The following is a 24,772-nucleotide window of genomic DNA, read 5'->3' as shown; positions in this document are numbered from 1 at the left end:
AACTCTACACGTCCACTCATCTTACCTGGAGCTGCATACGCTGGAGTTCAGAGGACTCAACAGCTTTCTTCAAGCTTACAATTTCATTTTCTAACTCTTTCTGCAAGTTTCCAGAAGCAAAGTGAACATAGTGAGCTGAAAACATATTTGATAAACAGCTCTGTGAAACTTTGTTGTCAGTGGATCTGAGAAAGTTCTCCTCGTTACCTCGTTCTCCTTCCTGCACCCCTCTTCTAGAGATTTGAACTCGTCCATCTCCCTCTTCTCCTCTAGCTCCTGTAATACAGCAGCCTTCTCTGTCTCCAGACGCTCCATTTGCTCTATAAACATGCCCAGCTCTTGTTTCAGGTAGTCTCGCTCTGCAGCCACCAAGTCCTGTAACAGTATCATCCAGTTTAACACCGCTGTAGTTTCCACGTCAGACGACTGCACTGAGGGCTTTCAACACTCCAGTGTTAAGAAAGCTGAGAGTGAGTTTAGAGCAGTGTGCAGCATGGGCTTTGTTTGAAAATCCGTCTGCCCCTTTACAGAAAGCATAGGATATTTGCTGTAACTGCTCTAACCTCTTCACCTTACACTTACCTTCTCTGACGCCAAAGTTTCACAAAGCTGGATGGTCTCAGCAAACTCTTTTCTCATCTGAAAAACAGAAGATTAAGACAAGTGATGATAATGTGACGCTTGGCAGACAGAGCCCGAGTCAAACACAGCATACCTGTTCATTTGTCTCAGTGTCCACGTCACTGTGTTCTCCCAGTTGTTTCTCCAAGTCCATCACTCTCAGCTCCAACGTGTCAGCTTTCTGTGTGGCCTCCAGCCTCTGCTGAGCTTCAGTGTGCAGCAGCGCTTCCAGCGCTGCTCTCCTCTGTTCTCCAGTCTGCACTTTTTCCAGTGCTTCCTGTCTATGTTGCACCTCCGTTTCCAGCTCCAGCTGCAGCTCTGCCACTCTGCCCTTTAACACATCTAAATTTGACAGGGCCGTCTCTTTCTCCTGACTCTCCTGTTCCAGCTGCATCTCCAGACTGGACACTTTGCCTGAAAGTTCTTGCAGACGATCAGGAGACATGAAGTCTCTGGGACTGTAAAAAAAAAAAGCAACCGGGACATGTTTATGTTACACACCAGCACACAGTGATGGCGCATGATGCGACGACTCCAGCGGCACTTGAAGTATTAGGGAACAGCTTTATTAAGTGACCGGCGCATTCCGGCTTGTGGCCTTAATCAGGGTCCAGGTGGACCTCCCCCTTTTGAAGGAGTCTTCACATCATCAGATCTTTCTCTTCTCCGTGCACCTTAGAAGTAGGTGAAGAAAAATGTGTTGCCATCTATTTGATGAACAACACAAATGTTTGGGGCTGGGGTGACACAGATCTGTCAGACCTCTCAAAGTCATGCAGTTGGTAGACTGGACTTTACAGTGTCCTTCTTCATGGACCACATGAGCTCAAACACATTCCAGTGAAGACCACAGACATCATAAACCTCTGACACTAGGAAATGGATACGCCAATTTTTTCAACAGTCTAACTCAGACCCAGAGTCCTGCTAAACTCTCAGGAGGTAGAGCAGGTCATCTACTGCCTGGAAAGGTTGGTGGTTCAATCCCTGGCTCCCCGATGCATCCATCAGAGTATGAATGTGTGGGAATGTTAGCACTTAAAATGCATTGGGTGAACGTGGCATGTTGTATAAACCGGAGAGTTAAAAGTGCTAAATAAGAATCAGTCCACTTACACCACTCTGCACCTCACCCTCTCTACAGTGATTCTGAGAAGTAAATTTGCTGCAGCTTAAGAAAACACCAGGAAAAAAAAAAAAAAAGAGTCAAGAGTCATTGCTGCTACCATGGAAACTGTTTACTGACTTGTCAAAGCCCTTTAACAATTCAGAAGATTGCCCATTAAGCAACCAACAGACTAACAGTTCAAAAAAAGTCAGGTGAAAGAAGCAACGAACACTCACACAACGAAGTTCAGCTGGTGAGCACAAAAAACCTTTTTCCTTTTAAAGGACACAATAGGAATACCAGCACCCACTCATAAGCAACACATTTGACTCAACAACAACATTCCTTTACTACTTTTTCATTTGGCAACAGTCAGTAGCACAGGGGAATACATGGACCCCACAGAGGTTTCACAGATAGTCTGACTCCTCCAGGTTGGCACATCAATACATGTCACTGCCTGAACAGCTGCTGTGTCTCCCAGCACAATCTCAAGAAGACAGGCCGTAGAAGGCCCCTAACCCATCACGATACAATGCAGCAGTACAGACCAAGGGAGCATTTTTCCTCATTTCAAGTGGGTCAAGTGAATTCTGGACGACTGAGGGTAACCCACAGGCACGTTCGATAATAAATACAAATAAATGATTGGTGTCTGATATGGCTTTTAAGTTTGAGAATACGAGGCTTCATTGGTGACAGAACTGCTCAGACACGTACCTGTCTCCCAAGCTATGAACAGTCACAGAGCTTCGACTCATTTCCATTTCATCTGACGGCTCATCTGGAATTCCCCAGTTGGAGTCAAAGTCCTCATCGTCTGTTAAAATAGAGCAAGAATATGAAAAAAATAAAAATAACACCCCAGCAAAATTCCATCGTGGCATGAATATTCATCCTTTGTGCTCCTCGTTACCTTCACCCAGCTCCATCAGGCAGGAGAAATCTGACTGAGTTCTCTTCTGAGTGAAAGATTCTGCAAAGCTGAGATCAGAGAAACTCCCCACACAGCCAGATGGATGGCCAAGTTTTACCATCTTTCCTCCCCAGGTAACCCTGCGGCTTGGAATCTTGATAAAGAACACATGTTGTGATTAAAGCGAACATACAGAGAACTGCAGCTCATGGTTCAGCACAGTTACCTTCTGGACTGGGACCAGATTTGAGCTTGTCACAAGGAGATTGGCCAGATTTCTCTTCAGGCCCTCTTTTTCTCTCTGCAGCTGATCCTTCTCTTGGAGCAGCTGGGAGAGAACCTCCTTCTCTGTCACAGTGGTCTGCGTGACTGAAGAAACCTGCATGAGATGTGTGCATGGGTCAGTGTGTGCAGATCAGTGCTGCTGGAGGAAGAAGAGGAAAAGTGGAGACACTTGCCTCGTGAAGTCGTCGCTTGAGTTCTGCAATTTCATTGCGATACCTTTTGAGCAGAGCCCCATCATCTGACACCTCTGTTACGTGAGGGTCGTTCTTCATTTTCTTTGCTGTGCTTGCAAACTATTGCAAAGAAGTCACAGCAGGTGGGTTAAAGTGTTTAGCAGTTTATGTTCTCAGTGGTTCACACGTCAAAGCTTCAGCTAACTTTTATTTCACACAAACTTTATCATCTGTGTAAGACAATAAAGTTTGTACTACACAATTTCTCGTCTGAAAGCATTTTTCAAATGGATTACATAACAGTCAGTCATGTTCTCCCTACCTGTAGAGTGCTGAGGGTCTCATCCAGAGTGACCGGGGTGATGGTGCAGATAATGACAGTTTTAGCATTCCCACCCAACGAGTTCTGCAGGATGCGGGTCAGTTTACTGTCTCTGTAGTTGGTGAAACCCCTGAAGAGAAAATATTTAGGGAATATCTGCACTTTCCATTTAGTGTTCAACACAAATACACACTTAATTTTTGTTGTGGCTGAAATCGTGCTCTCTAAAGGCTTCTTTGGCCCTTTGAAAAAAATTGGACTGGGAGCACATCCTTTGGTTAGATGAGACAAAACTACAGCTCATTGCTCACAGAGACGCCGCTTATATTTGAAAATGATTTCAGTACTTTGACCATGGCCAGATGAGCTGGTCAGAGTACTTCATTAGTTTTTCTAGGTTTTACAAAGAAAGATCTCAAAAGGAAATATTCAGTGAGAAGCAGTTTTCCGACTGGTTGCCACTGGTTTAAAAACTCAAAGTAAAAATGGACAAGAGAAGATTGGAAAAACATTGCCTGATTTCTGCTGCAATACCGAATGCCATATTCAATTCAGTTTTATTTGTATAGGACCAAATCAACAACTGCTACAAGGCTCTTTATATTGCAAGTCAGAGACCCTACAATAAAAAAAGAGAAAAAGGCAGCAATCAGACAACCCTCTAAGAGCAAGCACTTTGGCGACAGTGGGATGGAAAAACTCCCTTTTAACAGCAAGAAACCTCCATCAGAACCAGGCTCAGGGAGGGGAGGCCATCTGCTAGTGGGGGGGGGGGGCTGGGAGTACACAGTATGAAAACATAACACTTGGGCACCATCTAAACACCACTGCCTAGTTGAGTATTGTTGTTGAGTGTGGCTGCTTCAAGCAGGATCTCAAACCATTAAAATACTCTGGAAATGCTACAAACTCATCTCACGCATAACCATCCTGAGATAAGGTAACAAACTTGCATTAAATCGGCTCAACCAAAGAACCATCCAACACGGGACAACTTCAGTCACATTTTCAATATGAATGAAATAAGATAACTCTGTTATTGGAAAAAATAGGAAATAATTTGCAGTTGACAACATTGTACTGTGAGGGAAGGACAGTACTGTTACAATATCATATTTGCAGGGTGTGTGGAGTTTCCCACATCGAGTACCAAACGTCAGCTCAATTATTTACTTACTTCTGGTTTTCGTCGGTCAGTTTCTTTATCACTTGGCCGAGCGTGAACAAGCTGCGGTTTATATTACAGCCTTCTTTGAAACGTGTACCTAGGACACAGAACATAAAGCAGAAAACTGGATTGCTCAAAAATGTGTAGACTGCAGCATACACTTGCAAGGTTACCCCAAAATGATATCCAACCATATTCAACAAACAAAAAATGCTGGATTTAAATCCACATTACCTTCAGCTCCAGTTTGACTTGCTCTCTCAGATCCGGCCAGATCCACTAAATTCTGCAAGATGAAGCAAAACCGTTAGCTACCAAACAAAGGAAAGAAGACAAACCAGGCCAACAATGAAAGAGAGGTAGCCTACCAAATGAGACACAATGATGGCTCCATCACTACTTTCACCTGATGCTGGGTCGCTCCTTTCCCGGCTCTCCAGGATCTAAGAAAAAGTCCATTGTGAGAAATGCATTTCCATAGACTCCCACATGACTGTAGCTATATGCTTCTTACCATCCGGAAAATAGTGTGCGATCGGCTGCTCCGCTGGTTCATTTTTGTCTTGCCATAATGTCGGTTCTCTGGAGAGGGACGGTACAGAAAATGTATTGCTTGTTATGGCCTGTACTAAGAATAAAAAAGAAAAAAAAAACTCTTGGAATTCATCGCATGTCTTACTTTCTCCTTTCCGAATCCATGCTAGGACTTGTGCAGGAGATGTAACCAACTCTTCAGTCAAATCAGCCACATAGATGTTTTTCTGCAAACAGTAATCATTAACATACAAAGCTCATGTAAAACAGCACACTACACTTCATAGCATTACAGCACTCCTAGAGTCTGAGACACGTCACTGCTAGCGATTTGGAATTAACACAGAAATGCTGAGAACCAAACCTCTAAGTAGCGTTCTGAATCTAGTCATCTAAATGATCAACCTACATTGATTTGTTCTCTGACTTCTAGAGGTTTTCTTTTCCAGCTGTCGACAAGCAGGTCCGTCACAGTCTCGTTGTAGATCTCCATGTAGGACACTCTGAGAAGGAACTCCTTCTTGGGAAACTTGGGTTGAAAGAGAAGTGACCCTTTAGGATGAAAAGAGACTGATACCAACCGCAACAAATTTCGAACATGTGTCACCATTCTTACATTCTTAATGCTTTGAAAGACATCCTCCACAGCTTGAGGTATCACTCCGGGGGTGCGACTGGTCCCCATCATGGTGAAGGTCTTTCCAGAAGAAGTTTGCCCGTAAGCAAATATGGTTCCTGTACAGCAAACACAGAAAGTAAGAGAAGAAACCATGCCGCCCAACGAGGGATCAAACATCGTTTCCTGCACATACCATTGTATCCCTCGACAGTGGAAACAACCAGAGGCTTTGCAATGCCATTGTACAGCTGACTGGTCGTTTCATCAGCGGCAAACACTCGGTCTGTTAACAGAGAAAGGTTAGTGTTCGCATTCCCATTACTGTGAAACAAAACCAAAATAAATCGCTGATTTTTTCTGTATGTTTGAATACAGACCAAAGCTGAAGCTCTTGGTGGAATTTCCATCATCAATCTGGTGAATTGATTTCTCGTCAGCTTTCCAGAAAATCTGGACAGGCTCCGCATTCTCGGATGCACTCTCTTCCCTGAACAAAGACACACATTCCACACACATAAGCACAAACAGTGAGATGCTTTCTTAACAACAGGTTACTATTGCTCTGCACTGACAAACCTGTTGTTGCTTTCAATCAGCAAGGCAAGCATTATCTTAAAGAAAATCAGGATCGCTTCATGTTGTAGTGGTCAACACATTTGTCTTACATCGACAGTTTGCGTCTGGGAGTAAACAAACCCAGCCTCAGGGGTCACAAGCTGATCTACTGCTAGTGTCAGTCTGGAGCCCAGGTAAGTGACAGGGCTGAGGCAAGAGGTGCATTGAGGGTTGTGCAGAACCCATTGCCAAGAGTATTTGCTGTCTTTTGTCTAAACTGTGCATCTGTCACATAACCAATGTTAGTCAAGTGTGATTTAACCACCTGTTGTCTACTTTTAAATCAGCAAAGGGAACAGGCTGGGAGCAAACAGGCATTTTTACAATGACGGAGAACTCTCACTTCACTGCGGATGATATGAAAACCACCCTGATCCTTCTGAGCATCCCAAAGTTGGCACTCCTTGAATCAGCTCACAGCCAGCTGTTCCAGTGTTGTGGCAAAAAGCGATTGTGGGAATTAAACTATTTTAAAACACTTGTTGACCTATAATCTGTCAAAAATACATCAAACGTATTTTGAGTCAGACAAGATCAATCAATATTTGGCAAGTGTCTTTTACATATCTTTTATTTACCCGGGTAAAACATGTCACTGACATTAAAAATACGTTTTTCAAGAGAGATTTAATCTGGCCAAGAGGGCAGCAGAAATTGTAAGAAATATTACATCACATTTCTATAAGCATATTTTAGTGAGCAAAAAAAGACTTGATTATAATGTGGGTACAACGAAGCCCAGTCATAGAGATGAAAAACAGCTCGTTTCTTTACTTTATATATAATCCATTCAGAAATCCTGTTCACTACAGTCTATTTTCTGATATGATGTAAAGATATTACACAAAACAACACACAGCAACATCGGAAATCACTTTTTAGCCCCGGTAACGCAGTCTGCTAGCTGCCTCGCACTCGTTTTCAGCTCAGAAACCTTTTTCCTTTTTTCGTGCTTGATAGTGGTAATAGTATGACATGTCTGTTCTGGTCGGGACACCGTGGAAACAAAGAACACTTTTTTTTCCTGGTTCTGTGAAACTTCATTAAAGAGACGCGACGTTTACTTGCCTTAACTGCTAACACTTTAGCGCCAGAGCCGACTCTGAGGTTGAAATAACTGACGAGCTCAAAATGCTACCGGGGCAATGTCAACAGTTAACGGGAATTTTTAACGCGGCGGCGGCGCCGCCGTCCAGGCTCACCTCGCAATAAGCGGACGGACTCGAACGCAGACTTTTACCGCTGACTCCTCTGTCATCTTCGCTCCTTCGGTCTATCTCCAAAAACAACACAAAATGCGAGCAGGAAGACCAACGCGCTTTTCTCAGTTTGAATTTTTGCTCCTGACGTTTGATTGGCCAACATCTCCGCGTGGACTGGACCATTTGTGTTTGTGAAACGAGGACGATAAATGATCGGCTTAGGTTTTGGTTAATGCTGTGCTTCTACAAATCCATCTTAACTGAGAGTTTGAGGTGATGGATCTGAATATGACACTCAATGAGACTAAAGTAGTCTAGTTTTAGAGACTGAACATAAAACCAACATTGACGTGCCCGACTGACGACAAACATGTGCGCCCGGCCTTGGTGGCGTCATCAAATTGCACCTTGTGCAGAACCACGCGAGAGAGTGGAGGTGTTTTGGGTTCGGTGTTTTGGGTTCGGTGTTTGTCACGTTTGGAAACCCTTGGATGGGAGATCTGATAAAGTTCGCGTTGTTCTGCTGCTAACATGTCTCTGTTTCTCGTGAATAGGTAGGTTTGCTTTGCCAGTTTCAGATCTTATATTTCATTTACAAAGTTTTTATCCAGATGTGTGCCACTTTACGGACATATCCAGATAGATGTGAACATTGTCACAGCCCACTTTATAACTCTGTCTCGCTTTGATGGAGTAAATAAAACTGGCCTGTGGAAGCTTTCGGTGTTCCAGATTTAACCGGTGTCGCCAAATAACTAGTGACGGTCAAACACATGTGTGGCAGACTTGCATTTAAGGAATGCAAGTCTGCCACACATGCATTTAAGCCAGCAAATAAACACTGAGTATTTCATCTGTGACATTTGTGAGGTTACCTGAAACACACTCCGTCAGTCTTATTGCTCTTGAACAATAAAATATTAAAAACTGTCTCGAGTTTACCTGGTGATATTCCCATGCACGAGGCAGCCGCGTCTTGCACATAAACCTTTAAATTAAATTAAATGTTATTGCGTGTTTACTTTCAGTCTACACCTGTAAGAAGTGCCAAATGATATACACAAAGTTCCAGAAATCCCCACTCCTATTGTTCATGATGAGTTTAATGTTGTTTTCCATAACAAAGAAATACGTCTTGAACAAATATTACACATTAATATTAGACTAGTGTTGTAACATCACATCCCGTTAGCATAGTCTGCCTCTGTCGTTTCTCTGGAAATGAATTCAATTTGAAAATCATCTGTAATGATGACGTAGTGAGTTTGGATATCATATATGTTTAACTGTAGTCATCTGGGACAATCGTGTACTGTTTAAGGTAACTTCACAAACGTAATAGATGAAGTATTCAGTGCTTATTAGTAGGTTTGTTAGTATCGGCTCCTTAAAAGTCTACCAGTTAATCTGGAACACCCGTGTTCTGTCATATATCAGGTGTTCCAGTGCTGAATGGTCACATTAAGTACGCTGAGCTCAGACTGCTTTGAACCCGGACCCTATAACGTGATGCAGAGAGAAAATCCCTAGAATGGTCATCCCGGATCTCCAGGATGCTGACCATACGAACAATGCAGGAAGATGACAGTAGCTGTTCTTTCTGTTGCTGCGTTCCTCTGTTTGCTGCATTTCTTTAGCTTTGCATAATGTTCTTGTTGGGGGGGGGGAGCTTTAATAACTTGAATGTTGCCTGTTTCTAAACTGACCAAAAATTGTCAACCTGTGACTGTGGATGTGTGTTACTCTCAGGTATCTGGGAGAGGAGGAAGATGGGAGTGTGTCAAAAGAGACTCTGTCAAAGGCATTACTGGCTAAACTGCAGAAGAAGGCTAAAGAAAAGCAGAAACGCCATTCAGCTAAGCAGAGAGAACCCCTCCATGAACACCCAGCAGAGCAGGTGGATGCCCAAAAGAAAAGAAAGGCTGACGTAGATGGTGGACTAGAGCCTCAGCAGCACAAGAAGAGGCACTCAGAAACAGTAGCTTCATGCAGTGTGGAGCCTGTTGAACAGACAAATATACAACACCAGGAGGAGATCCAGTCAGGTGGTTCTTTTAATTATCAATGCTCACATGTGATGTAGGTATGAAGACATTGAGTTAATCTTTCATTCTGCCTGTCTAAGAGCCTGGGGGTATTATCAGCTTATCACACATTTGGTACATATGCTGTAAAATACACTATATTACCAAAAATATAAAGACAGACAAGGGACTGCTTTTGGCTATATGGTATATATCCTGCTTTTTATTTCCTGGTCAAAAATAACGTGTTGCTATGCTGTGCAACACGTGTTTGGAGCGCCACAAACGCGACAGCCGGCTGGTCGGAGCAGAGATGGGCAGTGTGCAGACAAGTAATCCACGACTTTTGACAATAGACTTTTTCTGTGATGATCAAGCCAGTAAAAAGTTGCGCAAGGATAAAAAGAACCTAGTTCATGCTGTAGTCTCTGTAGATGGTCGGTATGCTTACATCTAAATGTCTGGGTTGCAGATATTTCGCCTGAATCTACCACAGACACTCTGCCTGGGTTCACACTCATAGGAGGATTTGAGAGCAAACCTGTCCCAAAGGTAAAGAGAAGCACGATTACTCGCAGCGCCACAGGGCTTTTTACTTACCCTCACACTGCATTCGTTTCACAGGTCGACAGAGTTCTGCCCCAGTGGCTTGCTGAGCCTCACGTCATTCACACAGACATTAAAAACAACCTAATCTCCATCTCTGATGTCCCAGGGCTATGTGCTCAGCTCCTGAAAAACCTGCACAGTAATGGAATCCAGCACTTCTTTCCAGGTGAGGCTAGTAAATGTGTCTGCTGTGCAGCCACGTTAGAGCACAGCCTTTGATTCAAATGGAGCCGTGCCAAGGAGGCTCTTTGTACAGCAGTTTGCAGTATTACTGAAAATTGTCTTGACTTCCACAGGTCTCCACAACCATGTGTCAGCTCTCACTCATACACACACTTAACCTGAGACTAAATGTTCCTCCACAGTGCAGGCAGAGGTGATCCCAGCCATCCTGGAGAGCGCCCAGCAGGGCCTGCTGATTGGGCGAGGGGGCTATAAGCCCAGAGACATCTGTGTGTCTGCACCAACAGGCAGCGGCAAGACTCTGTCATTTGTCATCCCCATCATACAGGTGAGAGCCATGTCTTTGCTGCACCTGTAGCTCAGGTGGTAGAGGAGGTTACTTACTAACCGGTGGTTAGTAGGTGGTGGTTTGATCCCAGTCTGCTCCAGTCTGTATCCTTGGAAACCCACCCCATCGATGCATCCGTCAGAGTATGAATGTGTCTGAATGTTAGATCGGAAACACTTAGAAACAGCACTTGGGTGAATGTACAAGTTGTGTAAATAAGAACCGGTCCATTTACCATTTACTTTGTCTGCCGCCTGTTTGGAGTACACAGACAGTGAGGGTGTTTTCTGTGATCAGGTGCTGATGGACAGGGTGGTGTGTGAAGTCCGGGCTCTAGCCGTGTTGCCGACCAAAGAGCTCGCCCAGCAGGTGAGACCCTTTTCAAGCTGTTTGCGTCCCAGCAGTGCTCCACAGAGCCCGAAACTCAGCTCACATTGTCTCCTGTGCAGGTTCACAGGGTGTTTGCATCGTATGCCGAGGGAACCACGCTCAAAGTGGTGATGCTGGCAGGTCAGAAGTCCTTTGCTGCAGAACAGGCATCACTGTCAGAACACAGGTGAGAAATCGAGCTGGCTCTAACAAAGCTTCACAGAAACGCAGCGGCACATCTCCTGTCAGAGTCCTCGGTGCACATGTGCAGTGGGGAAAAGGCTGAGCTCAGCATCTATGTCATGTCCGTGCAGGTGGAACATGAGGCGTAGTCTAGCAGACATTGTTGTGGCCACTCCAGGACGACTCATTGACCACATGACCAAGAATTCAGGCTTATGTTTGGAACATCTGCGGTTTCTGGTGAGTGCTGTTGAAATCTGTCGAGCTGCAGTAGTGAGTTCACTCATCAGTGTGTGTCACACAGTGTGTGTCTGCTACTTGCTCAGGTGATCGATGAGGCGGACAGGATGATCGACAGCATGCACCAGTCCTGGCTCAGTCAGGTGATGGGAGCAGTGTACCGATCCAGAGCTGAACCCGGGTCAGTGTTCAGAAGGACAGAAGCAGCGTGCATCACATCAGCCAGGTGTGTGTGTGTTATCTACTGTGGGGTGATTGAGATGATGTCAGTCTCATTCTTGGCCACAAACTCAGGCCAGCAGAATGGTAAATGGTAAATGGCCTGCATTTGTATAGCGCTTTTCTAGTCCATAGGACCCCAAAGCGCTTTACACTACATTCAGTCATTCACCCATTCACACACACATTCACACACTGGCGATGGCAAGCTACATTGTAGCCACAGCTGCCCTGGGGCGCACTGACAGAGGCGAAGAAAAGCTTAAAGGTTACAGTTAAGTAATAAAAAGACAGCTGGGAAGGTTTTCATAGTGTTATGTTAATGTTTTTGTGGGATTTTAAGGTCTCTTGTGTTGATACAGTTTGTCAAAATGAGAAATTAACTGAAAAGAATGATGCAGAAGTTTTTAAATAAAAAAGAGTCAGTGTGCTCACCAGACACGGTGGTGTCAACCATAACAGAAGAACTCCAATTCTGCAGCCAGGACTTAGGTTCCAGGTCGGTGCTCAGCTGACCGCCTTGTCCTTGTAGTCTGTCTCCACCTCAGACGCCACTGCAGAAGCTGCTGTTCTCCGCCACGCTCACACAGAACCCAGAGAAACTGCAGCAGCTGGGCCTTCACCAGCCCCGACTCTTCAGCTCCACCTACGGCCACGCCGACAGCGCTGCAGCCTCGCCAACCCATGGGCATGACCGCTTCAACTTCCCCCAGGGTTTGACGGTGAGGGCTGCCCTTTTGACCTTTAGCAGGGAGTGGAACTAAACCAGAATTTGATTTGTACAGACTGATGTGGCTTTGTGTTTTAGGAGTACTATGTTCCCTGCACCATGAGCAGTAAGCCACTCCTACTCCTCCACTTCATCCTGCGCATGAAGCTCCACCCAGTCCTCTGTTTCACCAATTCCAGAGAGACTGCGCACAGGTAGGAGAGCTCCTGAAATCACATGACTGAAGGCTTCTTGTGCTGATTCCACCTCCCTCCTCCTCAGGCTTCACCTGCTGCTGCAGCTCTTTGGTGGAGTCCAGGCTGCCGAGTTCTCCTCTCAACTCTCCCCAGGTGACAGGAAGAAGACCCTGAAGGAATTTGAACAGGGAAAGATCCAACTGTAAGTCTGTGTCTGTGTGTGTGAGCTTGTATTCATATCTTTGTGGGGACCAAAATGCAGGTCCTAAAAAGTTTGGCCCTCAAAGAAATTTTTCAGACTCAGAATGTGGTTTTAAGTGTGCCAGTGGGCAGGAAGCATATGATATAGTAGTCCTTCCTGGTGGCAAGCGTTGCTCACAAAGCTGGCAAGATCACACTCAGTTAGCCTAATGTGCGTGCCTTTGGGCCACGTCATGAAGAACATCCAGGCTCCATGCAGAAAGGAACTGCTGACCAGGCGCATATTTCTAAATTGGCTTTGAGATCTGTGCTCACTGACCAAGTCCATGTTAAGATGTGATATATCACATTTAAACTGTCTTTTGGAAGGTTGATCAGCACAGACGCGGTGGCCAGAGGCATCGACATCAGCGGGGTCAAATGTGTGGTTAACTATGATGCACCGCAGTACATCAGAACATACATTCACAGGTGAGGCCCATCAGACCGTGAGTAATGCTTCGCTGTTGCCCTCATTGACGTGCTCTGACCCTGTGTCTGTCCTCAGAGTTGGAAGAACAGCGAGAGCGGGGAAAACAGGCCTGGCCTTTACCTTTCTGCTCAGAGTGCAGGTACATAACGTTCTTTGAGATGATGAGATGAAAGTAGCAAAGGTGCGGGTTGTTTCATGGTGTTTGTGGCTGCACACAGGAGAAAAACTTCCTGCAGATGGTGGTGAAAGCAGGAAGCCCTGGGATTCAGAAGCAGGTGGTTAAACCGGAGAACCTGAGGAGCATGGAAGGCCAATATGAAAAGGCACTGCAGAAGCTGGCTGATGTCATCAAGGTGCTACCTCAACCAATTTGTTAAACGTTAAAATGCACAAAGAGACGCTGTTTTAATTGTACCTTTGTTTGCCCACAGGAGGAGAGAGCCAGCTGATGTCTGGCCATGATGCTGGCTTCACACACGTCAGGACTTTTACTGCGGCGCATTTCATCCACAGAATGACATCACATCTCGCTGTCTCATGAGCACTCTTCATGTTTGAGCCATGTAGTCTTCTGGAAATCCATAAACACATGCTGACTTTGAAGAGAAGCAGGAATTATAAGGCGATAAAACATGCACCATTTCAAGAGTTTGCCAAGAGAACTGAAAGACGTGGCTTGTTAGTCTGCTGTATATCAGACCACACCTGGAAAAAAACCTTCAGAAATCTGAGCAGGAGGATGGATCAGGGTGCTGTTCTCAGCGTTTGCAGTTTACCAACATGTGACACTGTTCTACCAAAAGAGCTGCTTCAATTACATGCATCGTAGGTCAAAGCTGGCTGGGAGCTGCTAATATATTCTTCAATTATAATCTTGTCGATTTACTGGCAGACCCACAAATCTTATCCTCATAACATCCACGTGCACTGGTAGATGGCACTGTGTGCATTGGAACACATTAAATGTAGAAAAGTGCCATTATACTTCCTGTAAAGGTTGATCTTATTTAGTTTCAATGTGGCTGAAATTCTCTCTTAATGCCTTTCAAGCTCAGTGCTCTTTCACGGAATATAAATATGAGCTCGAGCTCTCTTTGCTCTTTTTATACAAATCAATGGATTTAAATGCCCCTTTTCACAAGTATAATATACTAATAAAAGGGAAACGGCTGAAATTCAGAAGTGTCATTTGTAATTTGGGGTATTTATCCAGTTTTTCCATAATGTTCAATAAAACGAAATGATTCATGTGATGTGTTTGCTATCTATACAATATATTGTTGTAGCACATGGTAATGCATTAAACCTGCAGTCTTTCTAATGGCCACCAGGGGGCAATTAGATGTGGTTGCAAACAAATATTTGAGGCAATGAGGAAATGCATATATATGCACAGACTGGACAAAGACTAGCAGATGTATGTATAACACACTTTAATGTACACACACACACACACACACACACACACACAGGTGTCCTTGTTTGAGTCCAGTAAATGCGATGTCCCCACACAGACACACTCAGTGATGAAGGCTGTGCTATCAGTCCCACTTGGATGATTTCCTCCTCGTGGTTCTCTCTCCTTCGCTGTCGATGGCCTCATACAGCTGCTGGTCATTTTCCTTCATTGCGTGCAGGTAGCCCAAGTAGCCCACACATAGCGTGATGCTCAGCAGTCCAAAGGCCATCACAGGTTTATTCTGCAAAGTGAAATAGAGATGTTACTGAGCGCGCTCCAGTCCATGCTTTGTGTGCGGGCTGAAGTTCATACTGCTGGTAGAGAAACAACAGGAGAAACCTTTATTACAGTAGTCTAGTACTGCAATTGTTGGTATTGATACCTTGAAAATACTGGGCCAATACTGCTGATACCAGTACCAATACTTTATAGTATGAAGAGAGCTTCTGTAAGGGAGAGTAGTGTCATGGTTTAAGAGATGGATTAGGACTCAACTTTATTGTCATTACACATGTATAAACACAGGGTAACGAGTGAGCAAAGAGCAGATTATATACAGATAATCTGTACATTACTATACAGAGAGCAAATATACAGATGTACTATAAACAAATATACTTTATTCATAGTCAATTTGTCAAATTCTCAACACATTTTAAAATTGTATTGAAACTGGGTTTAATGGCTACTTGGACTCTGAATGTGCCTGTCAACAAAAAAAAATCTTAGGACATTTTTCGCAGTGGATGTTTGAGGGGTTTTTTATGAACAAAAACAAAATTGTGTATTTAAAACTAATCAGAGGCTCCAAACTGAGCTTAAATAATAGAAACAAAGCATCGATCCACAACTCCAGCCTCTCTCACCACCAAGCCCCCCGCAGTGCAGCAGGCCGGACACAGTCCGTGTCACTTAGAGGAGAAGAGCTAGTTCACATTCCAAGGTAATAACAACTCATTGGCCTGCAGCTCTCTCTCTCTCTCTCTCTCTCTCTCTCTCTCTCTCTCTCTCTCTGTGTGTGTGTGTGTGTGTGTGTGTGTGTGTCTCACGGGCTTAATGAAGAGCTCGGGGTTCACGGCCCGGAACAGCGTGGTGGTCTGTACGCTCCTCAGCCCAGGTGTCCTGAACCCTTTTTCACCGTGACTCTCCACCCCTGCTCCAGCCTCTTTGTCCGCCATGACCTACACTTCTACACACACAAAAACAGAGTACAGTACACTTAAACCACCTAAGCTAGCTAACTAAGCGCAGCCATATTGAAAGTCAAAGACAGCCAGGAAAACAAGTGTAGCGCTTTTCCAATCACAGCGCTCTCTGTGGGTGTGAGCGGGAAAAACATGTGCAGGACGCATTCAGGAAACAGAGACTGAAAGGGAGGCTCTGATGTTTAATGCTCAACCTTGTGGACATATGTTTCTTGAGTGCGTTCTTTAGTGTATTTGTGTTTATGCTGATGTTCATAAATAAAGTCCAGGCAACAAAAAAAAAAAACACGTGACCGGAAGTATCTGTGTGGCTGTCATAATAAGAGTTGTATTTACACAAATGAAAACTGCAAACTTGTAATTCAAAATTTACTATATTTTAACTACTTGTATACAGAGATGGGCAGTAACGCGTTACTGTAATCTGATTAATTTTTTCAAGTAACTTGACCAACACTGCTTGTATGCAGCCTCCTGCTGCGAAACTCGCACTTATAAGCGAAGGAGGATGGGGCGGAAGGAACAGGAGTGGAGATTAGCCAATCAGAAAGCAGGACACCCCGCTGTCTGCCATTCACAACCACAGAGCAGAGCGAGTCACGGACAGTTTCCTTCAAAGCCCGTACTCGCTGGAGAAAGGAGAGAGACTTTGGGAAAGATGGGATCGTTATATGTTAAAAGACTAGAAACTGATACCTGTGTGATGCAGAGGAGTAGTCGTGATTTTGTTTGAATGCAACATACACCTGTGTAATATGTAATATGTGTAAGTAAAACAAGGCGATGTGTAGTTTGGAATATGTGAACATATGTGAATGTGTTGGTTTCCCTTGCCCTCTTTAGTTCTGTATGTAAAATAAGATGAAAATCAATAAAGAGAAAGTATTTTAAAAAAAAGCTCATACTCATTAATTTCAAGTCAGATCAGTCACTCGTTATTTATGTTACAGAAACGCAGAGGTGTGAGACCAGGCGGAAGGCTTTTTGTTTTGTTTTATAAATTCAAATAATTTTCATTTTTGTCTCAAGATAATATTGATACGTGTAAGCATTTGCATGAGCTGTTTCTTTTGTTAATTATATATTTTAAAATACTTTAAAAAAATATCAAAATTTAGGCTTGTGTTTCTGAATCCATGAAGAACAGATTCTTTCCAGAGATATGTGGGCCTCATAGGACTACCACCACAAACATATGATTTAAGAGAGGCCTTCTTGAATGTTACACTGAGGGCCAGATTAGGCTGTTCTTTATGTTCTTTACTTTGTTATGCCATGGGCAAAATACTATCAATATATTTTGAATGAACTCAAAGCATGATGATATTACATGCCATATATACAGTAATATATACAAAACTGCTGTGTCATATTGATTAAGCTGTTTATTTATTATTAATTCTGCCATATAACTTTTTGGTAAATGGCATAATTTCTTACACGCGTCTTCAGCCTGCACTGCATTTTCTCAAAAACAAGGCAGCTAAATATGCGACTGGACATAGTGTCTGAAGTTCCTCTAAAACATTTCCAAGGACACTTTCACGGAAATTACATAACACCAAAGACTGCAGACAGCATAACTGAGTTTTACTGTCGCTGAGGTTACATAGTGACAAAAACATTTTTTATATACTGGCTTCACATTATAGGTGGAACACCTGTACCTGTATCTAATTTGTGTAATATACTGGGATATTTATAATTAGAGCTGTTTGTTATATTTTGTAACTTTTGAATATATTGCATTATTTAATTTAGAGTTAGTTACTGTCTTGGAGCAACTGCGACCACATCATTTACTCTGGTATTAACAAAGTATTCTGATCTCAAGATATTTATTCTACGCCACATCTTCTAAGGGATTTCTACCCAGAAAAAAGTATAACAAAAAGAATATTATGAAGTTTAGTAATTCAGAAAAATTATTAATTTATTGATTTAATTACCTTTTTAAAAGTAGTAGAGTAATAATGTAGTATACAGTAGTATTGAAGTAAGTATGGCACACCAACATGTCTTGTTTACTGTGATTATTAATCATTTACATCTACATTTGTTAGAGCACTAAAGGACGAGAACAGCTACGATACATCCTGTCACCTGTGATCCTAGTGGTAAAGGAAGTACTAAAGACATAAAGACCTTAATGTTGTTCACTTAATTCAACATTATTATTCCCTGAGCTCAGGTTATTGTAACATCTGCAACTGACCAACACAAAAGTCACCCAAAGTTCAAGCTCACAGCTGTAGAAAACATTCATACGTGACAAGGTGCTGACTGCTGGCATGCAGTTGAGTCATTGGTTAGGTTTTGGGTGCCCAAGTATAGTGGGGGCTAACGATACTCTCACTCAACTAGTCATGGCAGATGGCTGCCTTTGCCTGACCCTCACTTGGCAACAGTGGGAAGGGAAATCTTTACCACTGCACTTGCCTTTGAACAAGCCTCAGAAATTATCTGATAGTTGGAGTTTCTTTGTATAATTCTGGGTTATTGTAGACTCTTTACCTTACAATCTAAATCACTTTGAGGCAACTGTTGTTGTGATTTTGTGCTATATGAATAAACTTAAATGAAAATGAGGCATGAAAATGGCAGCTTGAAGACTCAGGCCTTAGGTTTGATGTATGATTAATTTATCAGCAGGTAAGGAGATCGCATTCTCATCAAAGTTGCATGTTTCCATCCTGCCAGATAGAAGAGGATAGAAAGATAACACAGCTGAAACGGTGCATGTTTCCCCCCCACAATGAGCTTGAACAGGCAGCATATATTTACATTAGACAGCTCCATGGTGATGGTGTCTATCTCTGCACAAACACAGACACTCACAGGTAGGAAAACAAAACAAAAAGTGTGTGATCCAGCCAGCCACCGGCTGCTGTTATGTCTTCCTGGAAAGGTGTGGCACTGAGCTCTTACCTGCAAGTAAGCAGTGAAGGACGCGTAGTTGATACTCGACACAATCCGCTACCAGAGAGAAGAACGCCCTCCAGCACCACCGGTAAGCTATCTGCTGTTTCTTTACTGTATGACAGAAATACAACCTCCTCACTGTGTCTGTGGGTGATGTTACTCTCTGTGTTTGGACAGTTATACAATACCATAAGAGTATATCATACGTGACATTTTGGGGCATTCAAAAGGTAAAAAGCTTTTTTGGATCACTACAGAAAAGTGGAAGGACCTTTGAGAATATGTTATTAGACTTTGACAACACTTTAGCAGGTTCGGAAACAAGAAAAAGAAACTTGGTTGTATTTCCACACGTATGTGTATGTATGTGTGTTTGTTGTTTCGTGTTTAAGAATAGAATATTGCATCTGTGACAAAGTGTGATACCAAAAATTGTCAGTTGCAATATATCTTGTAATCCTTCTTTGATGTAGCCTGTATAGAATCTGCCAGTGTCCAAGGCTGGATAACCAGCTGGGGAAAGGGCGTAGGGAAGCTTTGTGCAGTTTTGAATAACTGCAAATTAGTTTCAGTGGATCACAGAGCTACTTTTACTATTATATAAGAATCATGTATCACAAGTAGTTGGGTGAAAATTTTAATATCAATTATAAATATTTGTTTTTACCATAAATGATCTTGTAATTTCCTGTAATTAATCTAGCCCCATACAGATGAGCTCAGACCAATTAATCGGTAAAAATCATGTTTTTCTAAGGTGCCTCAGCCTCAGCGCTTCTTTGCAATGATCTTTCATGCGTCTGGAACTGTACAGGAGAGACAACCAGAGGCTCTCTCATTTGATTATTGGATGATGGTAGAGCACTAATATGTTGGTCCAAAATGTCCCCTTGGGGTTCAGTCAGGTTGATGGTGACTTTTGGTCCAAATCAAAGTGCAGTTAGATCCATGGGTACTTTGACACAGTTTCTGTAATGTTGCTCTAAAGTTGGTGAATTGATGTGTGGCAAGCTTTACAGTGGATCTTATACTAAATCATGCCTGAAGTACAGACTTTAGCTTAAATAAAAACGATTGCATGAACTATAGCCATTTTTATACATTATGCTTGTCCAAAAACGTATGTATATAATACATATTGCAAAATGAAAAGAAACAAGGAAACTGCATACATAATGCATGTGATTTAAAGTTAAGTTGACATCCTATGACTTTGGTTGTACATGACTACTGGTTTGTTCCCTGACAGGAGATCAAAGATGAACTGGGGTTTTCTAGAAAATGTCCTCAGTGGGGTCAACAAGTACTCCACTGGAATTGGGCGAATCTGGCTCTCTGTGGTCTTCCTCTTCAGGATCTTGGTGTATGTGGCAGCAGCTGAGCAGGTGTGGAAGGACGAGCAGAAGGATTTTGTTTGTAACACACAGCAGCCCGGCTGTGAGAACGCCTGCTTCGACCACTTCTTCCCTATTTCGCAGGTACGTCTCTGGGCTCTGCAGCTCATCATGGTGTCAACCCCTTCACTGCTAGTAGCCCTTCATGTGGGTTACCGGGAGTACCGAGAGGCTAAACACAAGCGAAAACTGTACCAGGACAAGGGGCGCATCGATGGAGGTCTTTTCTGCACCTACACTGTGAGCCTCATCTTCAAGACAGCCTTTGAGGTGGGCTCCCTGCTGGCTTTCTACTTCCTGTATAATGGCTTTGAGGTCCCAATGCTGCTGCAGTGCAGCCAGAGCCCGTGCCCCAACACAGTGGACTGTTTCATTGCCAAAGCCACAGAGAAGAAGATCTTCCTCTACATCATGGGTTGCACTTCCGTACTATGCATTGTTCTGAACTTCACTGAGCTCATGTACATTGTGTGGAAACAGCTTTGGAAATGTTTAACGAGGAAGTATATTCCCATGGAAAAGAAGATGTTCAGCCACAGCCAGCCATCTGTTTCCATTGTCAACAAGTCTGCCTCAAATGAACCCACAGCAAACACAGAGGTGTGTATGACACAGCCAGCAGCTGCTCAGGAAAACCTGCCTGACCAGTCCTAGTGGGCTGGGACACTGCCAACATCTGACACTGAAAGAACCTCAAATGAAACCCAATACAAACACACACATATATATATATATAAGCTAGCCAAACGAGGAGATAGAAGTCACTGACATCAACACGAGGAAGCTCCTGACTGTATGATATGTGTAAGGAAGGAGGCTGCGGACTCCAGGATGAGACAACGAACATCCACAAGTACATAAGGAAGATGGCCACGACCAACCGTGTGCTCAATGAATACCTCAGGCAGCAGAAACCCAAGAAAGAGTAGGAACCATCATGGAAAGACAGGCCGCTGCACACAATGTACCACTGGCAGATAGAGGAAGTGGCTGACATCGACAAATCCGACCAGTGGCTGGACAAAGCTGGAATGAAAGAGAGCACAGTAGCACTAATTATGGCAGCATATGAACAAGCTCTAAGTATAAGAGCCATACAGACTCCAGGTGCAGGCTGTACAAAGATGCCCCTGAGACAATCCAGCACATAACAGCAGGGTGCAAGATGCTAGCAGGCAGGGCATACATGGAACACCATAACCAGGTGGCCGGCATAGTATACAGGAACATCTGTGCCGAGTATAACCTGGAAGCCCTGAGATCAAATTGGGGGACGCCCCCTCGTGTGGTCGAGAATGGCCGTGCTAAGATCCTGTGGGACTTCCAGATACAGATGGACAAAATGGTGATGGCTAACCAACCGGACATAGTAGTGGTGGACAAGCAGAGGAAGACGGCTGTAGTGATAGAGGTAGCAATACCGAAATACCGCAACATCAGGAAAAAGGAAGCTGGAGAAGTACCAAGGACTCATAGAAGAGCTTGAGAAGATGTGGAGGGTGAAGGTAACAAACCCCAGTCACCACTCACAACACTCAAACACAGTGTGCTTGTCAGTAGCTTTTATTGTTGTTGACTCTTGTTCCAGACAGTTGTGATCGCTTGATGAGCTGCAGCTGGCACAGCCCCTCAAGCCAGCTGCACCACCTCTCCCCTGCTGCTGAGTCAAAGACCACAGCTCTGTCACACCATCCAATCCACACGTGCAAAGAAATCAAAGCACAGATGTCCATACATTATGTATAATAATGAGAAATGACACAGGGAAAAGTATTGAAGATAGGTAAGATAAGTGCAAAAACAGCATGGACAGTCATGACACCAGCTAAAATCTATCAGTAATTAGATTCCCAGATGATTAAACATGCAACTATTTTGCTGGTAATACCTAAAATGAGTAAAGAAAATCAACAGCCTATTTATGCAAGATAATTCATAATTTTATTGGGGGGCTATATTGGTTGGGTCTGATTTTTGGGGGGACATAACCCTCCTAACCCCCTTGGAAATTACACCCCTGGCTGAGAGTTCACAGAAGGGGCCCACTTCAGGATTTTTGAAGACAGTTTGTGTGGAAGAATAGGCCAAAATTAAACCCGAGCAAAGTCTGTAACTAGTTTCTCCATACAGGAGGTGTCTTTAAGCTGTCAAAAGTATTAAATAAATTTCAGTATGAGCGCTCCGAGAGAGTCAAAAAGTGCTATATGACAAACAGTCCATTTACCATGTGTGTCATTTGTTTTTGTTTTTTTTGGATGGGTTTGTTATCGACATCTGGTGAGAATTTCATGTTGATAGCAAGTTTGAAAATATATTCACTGGTGACATGTTTATTACTTAATTTAACTGCTGTATGTATAGATGTGTATAGTGATTGAGAAAGGTAATCTCAAAAGTTGTGACAGGCCTTGAAAAACTACAAACCATGATTACATAGTTTGCAGAATAACCTTTGGAGGCAACATTTTCTATATGAAAATACTGACAAACTCTTTTTTTTTCTTCCCCCAGTTAAGTGAAGTTGACAGGCATTTATATTCTCACAGCCCTCTTAAGATCATTTCAGTCAGGGTTAGGTCTGGACTGTGAAACATTTATTCTTTTCTTTTTCAGCCAGTCTGTTGTAGATTTGCTCCTGTTATTGGAATCACTGTCTGAACACAGTACAGAGAAGCTAACTACACTCTACTCCCAGAGAGGTCAATTACCTTGTTAATAGTGTTACATCCTTATTGCACATGACTCTGGATGCTCCAGAGAATAGAGAGCCTCATATCATAAGTTGGATTCCATGGCGTAACTCTCAAACGTGCACTTTAACCCATAAACCTGACATTAAATGGCATCTCACTAATTTAGAAAATCTTCATTTAGCCTGAAAGAATTGTTTGTTACTCTATTTAAAGTCCTCCGTAAAGATGCTCCCAGGTCTCACAAATAACCAAATGTGACCTCCACCTCTGTTCTTGAAATGTTTTCATAGTGTGAAGATAACATTTTGCATGGTTTAATTAAATACATATACTAGTTCTTGTAGAAAAGGGATATGAGGTGGTACATCCCTATTCTCTTTTGAGGAATTTTGAATGTTCTCCATATACTGACAATGTTGTGGCTGCTGCTATTGTCATGCTAAACTTACGATGCTTTGTCTTTTGTTTTCTTTCTCAATCTGCAAAGCTATGATGTCTGCTGTGTGTGTGTGTGTGGGGAGGGGGGGGGGGGGGGGAGTCTTTCACATTTCTAAACGGTCCTTCTGTAACTGAACTGATATCAACAAGCACTTTAGATAATATTCCACAGGAACGTCCTTTATTGGTATGTTTGAGAGGATGACTTCAACTGAAACCCCCTGCAGTAATAGTTAACACTGACAGGTTTTGCTTAGCTAGCATAGATAACATTAACAATTTATTCTTTTTCTTTAAATCTGTATGAATAAAATGCTATACTTGTTTATGAACATTTGAAGTGAAATAAAGAATGATTAGAAGACCCTTGAACAAAGTCTGCTGTCTGCTCCTTCTGATTCCCTGCTTTGATGGACAGTTATGAAGTGTGTTCTAAAACAAGGTGGCCATATCATCTATTTTTAAAATTGACCAGTGCACTGGTCACAGTAAAAGTATAGCATTTGAAACACAGGATAAGATGACTTGCACTGAAATAACTTTATGCGCTTAACAATTTGAAAATTGTTCAAATGAAAAGTGACAGACTAAATAACTTTCCATTTTAACAATTTTCAAATTGTTAAGCGCATAGTTATTTCAGTGTGACCAGTGCAGTAGGTACTGCACTGGTCTTTAAATGGGACCAGTGCCTCTGGGAGGCAGAGCCTTCAGTTTAAAGGCCCCTCTTCTATAGAACCAGCTTGCACTGGATGTTTCTTCTTCACTATGTGTTAATAGACCTCTCTGCACTGAATCATACCTGTTATTAATCTCTGGCTCTCTTCCACAGCATGTCTTTCATCCAGTCTTCCTTTTCACTCCCCAAACGGTTGTGGCAGATGGCCACCCCTCCCTGAGCCTGGTTCTGATGGAGTTTTTCCTTCCCACTGTTGCCAAGTGCTTGCTCATAGATGGTCATGATTGTTGGGTTTTTCTCTGCATGTATTATTGTAGGGTCTACCTTACAATAATCAAGTGCTTTGAGGAGACTGTTGTTGTGATTTGGTGCTGTATAAATAAAACTGAAATTGAACATACAGTTCAATCCAGTATTCATACAATGGGGATGTAGTTCTTTGCTGCCTGAATTTGCTTTCTGTCTGCCCATGAAAATTTATCAAGCAATTGTCCAATTACATTTGGGCCTATATGTGTGTTATATATGTGTAATTTATAAAAACAGCTGCAACTCCACTTTTTTTTTTTAAAGTTAAACCCATAAACTGCTTGATTAAATATTTGTTCCTACTCAAATAATTGCATTATGCAAGATATGTGAATGCAGGAAAAAACAAAAAAACCAACCACACACACACACACAC

General features: G+C 43.0%; 4 protein-coding genes across 8 annotated transcripts in view; 2 read left to right on the top strand and 2 right to left on the bottom strand.

Moving 5' to 3' along the window:
- Positions 1-7,688, bottom strand: part of cenpe (centromere protein E) — a 28,042-nt gene extending 20,354 nt beyond the window's left edge. For all 5 annotated transcript variants that reach the window (XM_026194489.1, XM_026194490.1, XM_026194491.1 and 2 more), the window contains exons 1-19: positions 7,564-7,688; positions 6,124-6,233; positions 5,940-6,029; positions 5,744-5,862; positions 5,537-5,656; positions 5,273-5,354; positions 5,108-5,175; positions 4,962-5,036; positions 4,828-4,879; positions 4,603-4,690; positions 3,426-3,555; positions 3,104-3,223; positions 2,872-3,024; positions 2,646-2,799; positions 2,450-2,549; positions 716-1,079; positions 583-639; positions 208-375; positions 26-100 (exon numbers count right to left, since the gene is read on the bottom strand). In XM_026194489.1, the coding sequence (XP_026050274.1) occupies positions 26-100; positions 208-375; positions 583-639; positions 716-1,079; positions 2,450-2,549; positions 2,646-2,799; positions 2,872-3,024; positions 3,104-3,223; positions 3,426-3,555; positions 4,603-4,690; positions 4,828-4,879; positions 4,962-5,036; positions 5,108-5,175; positions 5,273-5,354; positions 5,537-5,656; positions 5,744-5,862; positions 5,940-6,029; positions 6,124-6,233; positions 7,564-7,619 (2,181 nt within the window). In that variant the 5' untranslated portion in view covers positions 7,620-7,688. The remainder of the gene's footprint in view (positions 1-25; positions 101-207; positions 376-582; positions 640-715; positions 1,080-2,449; positions 2,550-2,645; positions 2,800-2,871; positions 3,025-3,103; positions 3,224-3,425; positions 3,556-4,602; positions 4,691-4,827; positions 4,880-4,961; positions 5,037-5,107; positions 5,176-5,272; positions 5,355-5,536; positions 5,657-5,743; positions 5,863-5,939; positions 6,030-6,123; positions 6,234-7,563) is intronic.
- A 284-nt stretch (positions 7,689-7,972) lies between these two features.
- On the top strand, positions 7,973-14,550 carry ddx51 (DEAD (Asp-Glu-Ala-Asp) box polypeptide 51). The gene is made up of 16 exons (XM_026194494.1): positions 7,973-8,117; positions 9,313-9,608; positions 10,060-10,139; positions 10,212-10,362; positions 10,562-10,707; positions 11,005-11,076; positions 11,157-11,263; positions 11,391-11,499; positions 11,586-11,725; positions 12,251-12,440; positions 12,527-12,642; positions 12,710-12,826; positions 13,195-13,296; positions 13,373-13,436; positions 13,516-13,650; positions 13,729-14,550. Exons 1-16 carry the CDS (start codon positions 8,095-8,097, stop codon positions 13,744-13,746), a joined length of 1,866 nt encoding a protein of 621 aa, XP_026050279.1. The 5' UTR covers positions 7,973-8,094; the 3' UTR covers positions 13,747-14,550.
- Positions 14,551-14,711: 161 nt separating this feature from the next.
- On the bottom strand, positions 14,712-16,195 carry smim8 (small integral membrane protein 8). Its single transcript, XM_026194495.1, has 2 exons — positions 15,806-16,195; positions 14,712-14,997 (listed from the first exon to the last, which is right to left on the bottom strand). The coding sequence occupies exons 1-2, from the start codon at positions 15,932-15,934 to the stop codon at positions 14,839-14,841; spliced, it is 288 nt and encodes a 95-aa protein (XP_026050280.1). The 5' UTR covers positions 15,935-16,195; the 3' UTR covers positions 14,712-14,838.
- A 2,727-nt stretch (positions 16,196-18,922) lies between these two features.
- gjb7 (gap junction protein beta 7) lies at positions 18,923-21,448 on the top strand. Its single transcript, XM_026143570.1, has 2 exons — positions 18,923-18,971; positions 20,133-21,448. The coding sequence occupies exon 2, from the start codon at positions 20,143-20,145 to the stop codon at positions 20,929-20,931; it is 789 nt and encodes a 262-aa protein (XP_025999355.1). The 5' UTR covers positions 18,923-18,971; positions 20,133-20,142; the 3' UTR covers positions 20,932-21,448.
- Positions 21,449-24,772: the final 3,324 nt, after the last annotated feature.

Source organism: Astatotilapia calliptera, chromosome 15, assembly GCF_900246225.1.
Source record: "Astatotilapia calliptera chromosome 15, fAstCal1.2, whole genome shotgun sequence".
In the NCBI taxonomy this organism is placed as follows: Eukaryota; Metazoa; Chordata; class Actinopteri; order Cichliformes; family Cichlidae; genus Astatotilapia; species Astatotilapia calliptera.
The sequence above is the reverse complement of the archived record's forward strand: the minus strand, read 5'-3'. Positions and strand labels throughout refer to the sequence as shown.

Coding starts and splice junctions, on each gene's coding strand:
- ddx51 (XM_026194494.1), top strand. CDS start 8,095: ATGTCTCTGTTTCTCGTGAATAG. Junction 11,500..11,585: donor TGGAACATCTGCGGTTTCTG/GTGAGTGCTGTT, acceptor CTACTTGCTCAG/GTGATCGATGAGGCGGACAG. Junction 12,441..12,526: donor ACTTCCCCCAGGGTTTGACG/GTGAGGGCTGCC, acceptor TTTGTGTTTTAG/GAGTACTATGTTCCCTGCAC.
- smim8 (XM_026194495.1), bottom strand. CDS start 15,934: ATGGCGGACAAAGAGGCTGGAGCAGGGGTGGAGAGTCACGGTGAAAAA. Junction 14,998..15,805: donor CCGAGCTCTTCATTAAGCCC/GTGAGACACACA, acceptor TTCACTTTGCAG/AATAAACCTGTGATGGCCTT.
- gjb7 (XM_026143570.1), top strand. CDS start 20,143: ATGAACTGGGGTTTTCTAGAAAATGTCCTCAGTGGGGTCAACAAGTAC.